The sequence below is a fragment of the Nematolebias whitei genome, chromosome 4 (genome assembly GCF_014905685.2).
Source record: "Nematolebias whitei isolate Nwh7 chromosome 4, NemWhi1, whole genome shotgun sequence".
Lineage (NCBI taxonomy): Eukaryota > Metazoa > Chordata > Actinopteri > Cyprinodontiformes > Rivulidae > Nematolebias > Nematolebias whitei.
Genome location: NC_056501.1, coordinates 20,864,850 through 20,870,809, shown reverse-complemented (window position 1 = coordinate 20,870,809; position 5,960 = coordinate 20,864,850). Strand labels below are relative to the sequence as shown.

Below are 5,960 nucleotides of genomic sequence, written 5' to 3'. Positions count from 1 at the left end.
ATTAGTATCTCAAAAAGGAAACATCAGGAACAAATGTGCACTTTTGAATGTTGGTTGATGGTCAACCTTTAGACCATCAACCTCGTTCAAGTATCATTTTATCTTGCAATGCCAATCTGGTTCAGTCTTCAGTTTGTCTTGGGCCCAAGAACAAAGCAAACCCAAAGCAAGGAAAAGTATCAAAGAAAATTAATAAATGCATTTATTCATTTTATTTATTCATTGTATTCATTTTTGAATTTTTATTTATTTATTTTCTTTTGAGAACCATGGTTCTCAGGTACCAAACAATTTACTGGACCTCCTCTGACTGATGAAGCCCTCCGGATAGACGGTGAAACGTCTCTATAAAAAAGAAACTGTCCATATGACCCGACTGAGAATTATTGGATTTGGTACCTGGATGATTGAGCATGAACTTTGTTGGTTCTCAGGTATGTTTCTTTTTTTTTTCACCTTGGTTCCTTCCAATTATAGTGGACATCCACCCGTCTACGTCTTGACCTGCAACGAGCATCCACAGGCAGTGATGAAGTTCTGGACCACCACCAAGAAGTTCTTCCAGATGGCAGCAATCGGGTCGTCCCTCCAAAAGACAAACAAACAAACAAACAAACAAACAAACAAACAAACAAACAAACAAAACAAACAAAACAAACAAAACAAAACAAACAAAAAAACAAAAACAACAAGTCTGAATAGCTCTAAAAGTCCCAGAAAGCACTCCACTCGTGCAGCACCTTCAAGGTAGGTAGCCTACTTGTTCAGAGTTCACTGCATCAGCAGCTCTCTAATCATCTGTTAACTTGGAAAACAGCACTCTTTGTAGTAGCATGGAGTTTCTCTCTCCTCTTCGTCTCCCGCTCTAACAACAGCAGAGCCCTATAAAGAAGAGAGAGTTGCGACTCTCCCATAGACTCCCATAGAAAGAATGGAATGCAGAAGTCACGTGGGTCATGCACGTGACTTCCGCCAAACAGCAGTGGTTCAGCATTGAACGTACTTCATTCTCCGTGTTTTCTCCGGTAAGCTGATTAAAATACGACACTTTTTTGCCATTTTGAAGCGTTATCTGACTGTTCTGTACCACAATTTATCAACATTAATACTTCATGTCGCCAGTTTGAGTTAATGAAACATGTTAAATTACTAGTTGTGTTTTAACTGCAGCTGCTCTGCAACATGACGGTTTAAACGAGTCTATTTCTAATTCAGCGTTTTAAAAGATCCATTACTGCTTAAATTTTGAAAGGTGGTATTTATTTATTTATGGTAATTCCAGTTACTGAACTCGACTAAAAAATATTTGGCCTTTTTTTTCTGAGAGATTCATTCAACCTTTATTTAGACAGGTAACTCCCATTGAGCCTCGAGACCTCGAGGACTCATTTACAAGAGAGACCTGATTTCAACAAAGAATGATGACAACATGACAACAAGATTGACGTAATTTAGTTCAAGTTATAGATCATCTGTCAAAGACTGCAGCATAAATTGTGACATGATCATTAAAGAAAAACGTGATTGTGGAGATGAGTCCATTATTTTCATGTTTTCCAGGTAAACTAGAGGAGAATGACTTCATGAACTGAATGTTGCATTCAAAGTACCACAAAGGTAGATCTCATTTTCTGTCTTCCCGAATCAATAACAGCTTAATCAACATGTTTGAATAAAATTACTTTAACACCATAACCTTCACAAAGTTGGTATTTACAGCAGGACTGTTAATTTACTTTTGTTTTATATTATTAGTTTAGCATTTGGTAATCATGGGTCAAGTTGAGATGAGACTCTCTTTTAAGACAGAACAAGAAATAAGAATTATTACCAAGAACATATCAGCATCAATAAACTGTAGAACAGTAACAAAAAACTTATTAAACTATCACAGGTACATTGAGATGGAGCTGGAAGTTATTGTTCATGCCACTTGTCTTCATTTGATCTGTTGTAAAAAATATGTCAGAATTTATTTTCCATTGTTAACATTTTTCTTCGCAGGACTGCGTTAATTTTCTTGTCTGAAGTTCTTCTGTCCTGCTTATGTATTTTTTTTGTGTTCTAATTGTTACTTCAGATTTTTCATCTCTGTTCCCTGACTGCCTGTTGATCCATCCTCCTGGTCTTGTTGATCCTGGATCATCAGATCCTGACGTGTCCCTGTCCTCTGAGGACACATTTTCATCTTTCCCTCATCTCACTCTCCTCATTTCTGTTTCTTCCTTCCTCAGTCTCTGAAACTGCAATGGCACTGTTAGAATGAAGATTATTGTTCAATAAAAAATAAATATGACATGTCTTATTTAACACTGTTTGTACCAAAGTTTAATTTAGAACAACATGTGTGATCACTGGTCAATGGATCAACATGCAGTGGAAGTTCTGCTGTTCTTCTCATTTGGTTCTGGTCGATGAACAAATGGTTGAACCTCCTTCAGTCTCGCACGTCCTCACTGTGTCTCTGTGAATTGTCCTCTCTCTAAATGTGCCTGTAGAGCGACAATAGTTTATTTTCTGGCACATTTCGTTGACAGTTAAACTGTTTGAGCCCTGATTGAAAATGTTTGTGCAGATTACATTTACAGCACTCAGTTTTGTGTTGTTGTGATGATGATGATAATGATGGTGCTCCTGCTGACTTGAGATGATGTCATTAATAAACAGTATAAATGGCAGTAAAAGTACTTTATTAAAGCTTGTTTTACATATTTTATAATAAATTGTTTAGACATTTATTTTTGCACATTTAACACTTATTTTGTCATCTGTTATGATTTTAACTAGAAACCGTTTCATTTAAATTAACATTTTAATCGATTAATTACAATTTTACAATAGTTGTCAGACTACAAGAACAATCAACTCAGTTATCCAGGTACTTGATTGCCATAAAAAAAACCGACAAATACAACAATTATATTCAGGTCTCTCTTGTAAATGAGTCCTCGTGGCTCAATGGGACGAACCTGTTTAAATAAAGATTGAATTAATATCTTCTATAGAAATCAAGAATTCATCCAGATGATCTAAGGTAAGCTGGAGCAGATCTGAATTGCATGGAGGACAAGGTGGAGCATTCTCATGCAGAGAACATCAGAAATAGCTTTATAACAGGTGTTACTCTGATATTTTTTTTATTTTATCGTGTGTAACGTTATACAACGCTGACATGGCTATATTGATCATTGTCTTGCATATATTAAAAAAAAATCTAACAAATGTGTTTGCAGTCTCCTTTCCTTCTAAAATTTAATGATAAATGTATCAGCCGCTTCTAAAAATGCTTTGATAAAATGCATATTCTGTGAAATAATCAGTAATCAGTTCGTTACTGCTCAATAATTACTGAAAGACGCCAGGTAAAGTAAGAAAAGTCGATTTTTGTGTTATGTTGCGCCAGCAGCCGCTCTAACTGACTGACAGAGATGAACTGTTTGGAACTATTGAGAGCTGCATGAAGCACGTGACCGCGTATCGGCGAGTTCAAAGAGTGTCGCAACTCTCTCTTTATAGGGCTCTGAACAACAGGTGCTGCTGGTGGCGCGTTCATGTAACCTCGGATTTTTCTTACATTCCCGATACATCCAAGATCCTGTATTTTAAAGTGCTGTAATAGCCAGGGTTACATCAGGTAATTGCAAGCAAAAACTTTGTCAAGCAATAGCGGTCAAATCAAGACCCACCGGGGGTGATTGCCATGCTCGCCTGGAAAATACAAAGCAAGTATAAAAAAACAAGTACAAATAATTAATTTTGGAAATAACACACTCACAAATAAATAATGCACACAAATTTGTATATTTATTTATTTAGTTTGTTGAAAACCATTAAATGATAAAGCATCTGTAATATTATGATTTGAAATAACAACAATCACTTAAACAAAGATAATAAAAGACTAAAAAAATAACTAACTAGCTAACTAAATAGATAAATAAATAAATAAATATATCAATAAATAAATACGTGAGTGTTGTTAAAAATATTCACTTTTTAATCTCACTGCTAAAATATGTTTTTGGTCCATACATCGTCTGCAGACTCTTTGTAGTGACAGTAAGTGGCGCCGGCGCACCATTTTTGGACACAGTGACGCGCGAGGGTGCATCTTATTTTCTGCATGTGCATTCAGGGACAACCCGTAGAGTCACCTTGGATGAACGGACTAAACGAAATAACGGTTCACAGAGACCTTTATTTATTTATTTTTTTATTTTAAATAGAAGGACGCTGCAAATCCAACAAATATTTTTTTATTGAATGACTCAAGTAAACCAGTTAAAAGCATTTTTTGCCGCCAAACAATGGATGTGACAGCCACCAAAAGACAATGGAGGGATGTGTGGGGCTCTTTTTGTCTGGCGCTGCTGATTGTAACAAAATTTGAAGTGATTTCTGCTCAGATTCGATATTCTGTCCAGGAGGAAACAAAATCAGGAATAACAGTTGGAAACGTAGCTAAAGACCTCGGGCTGGATGTCGGAAGGCTGACGGATAGAAATCTGCGTGTCATTTCGGGGACAAAGCAAGACCTATTCAAGGTAAATCCGAAAGATGGAGTTCTGATCGTGAACCAGAGAATCGACAGAGAGGAACTGTGCGCAAAAACGGTTCCATGCGTCACAAACCTGAAAGCCGTTGTAGAAAATCCTCTGGAAATGCACCAGGTAATAGTGGAAATATTGGATGTAAATGATAACTCGCCACGGTTTCCTGAAGAGAACCACACCATGGAGGTGCTGGAGTCCGCCATTGTTGGTTCTCGTTTTCAGGTTGAAGGAGCGCATGATCCGGATGTGGGTTTGAATTCCATTCATTCATATAAGCTGAACCATAACCAGTATTTTCGACTGGAAACCGAAGATTTTGGCGAGGAAGGTAAAGTTCCCTTTCTAGTTCTGCAGAGACCATTAGATAGAGAGGAGACTGCTCAGCACTGGCTTCTATTAACAGCTGCAGACGGAGGAAAACCTTCTAAATCAGGCGCGATAAATGTCACAGTTATTGTTTCTGACGTTAATGACAACTCCCCAGTGTGCGCTAAACAAAAATATACCATCACAATAAAAGAGAATGCTCCTGTTGGGACATTTCTGTTGACAGTAAATGCATCTGATCCAGATGAGGGAGTGAACGGGGAAATTGAATATTCATTAAGGAGCAAAAGTCGCGGCTTCTCATCAGAACCGTTTGATTTGGACAGCAGAACTGGGAAACTGACAGTGAAAGCACCCCTGGATTATGAGGAGAAGCAGGTCTATGAGATTAAAGTACTGGCTGCAGACAAAGGTTCAGTGCCTTTCTCCACGCAGTGCAATGTGATGGTCAGAGTGGAAGACGTGAATGATAACCGACCTGAAATTGACATCACATCTTTTTCAAGTCAGATCCCAGAAGATGCGACACCTGGAACCGTGGTGGCGCTGATGGGCGTGACGGACCTGGACTCTGGCGTGAATGGACAGGTGGTCTGCAACGTGCCAGGGAATTTACCTTTTGATCTAAAACCATCACCTGACGGACAGTCATATTCTTTGGTCACGAAGGACTATTTAGATAAGGAAATGACGCCAATTTATTATATCACAATAACAGCAAAAGATTTAGGCAGTCCTGTTCAGTCTTCTACGAAGGTGATTCAGGTAGAAGTGCTTGATGTAAATGATAATAATCCGTTATTCACTGAAAGTCCATACAATTTTTATATATATGAAAATAAGAAAGCAGGAACGTCATTATTTTCAGTGAGCGCGACTGATGCAGATAAAGGTGAAAATGCGCTCATCTCTTATTCACTTGGGCGTAAAGATCCGAGCAACTCCATCACTTCCATTTTAATTATAAACGAAGCCAACGGCACTGTTTCGACACTGAAGAGTTTTGACTTTGAACGTCTAAAAAGTTTCCAGCTCCAAGTTGTGGCCACAGATTCTGGAGCTCCATCTCTGAGCAGCAAC

The 5,960-nt window shown here is 38.0% G+C and overlaps 1 protein-coding gene across 1 annotated transcript in view; it reads left to right on the top strand.

Annotated features, from left to right (window-relative positions):
- The window catches only part of LOC119408735 (protocadherin beta-15-like), a 13,301-nt gene that overhangs the window by 7,196 nt on the left and 145 nt on the right, over positions 1–5,960 (top strand). The window contains exon 2 of the mRNA XM_037675575.1: positions 4,321–5,955. Within this exon, the coding sequence (XP_037531503.1) occupies positions 4,321–5,955 (1,635 nt within the window). The remainder of the gene's footprint in view (positions 1–4,320; positions 5,956–5,960) is intronic.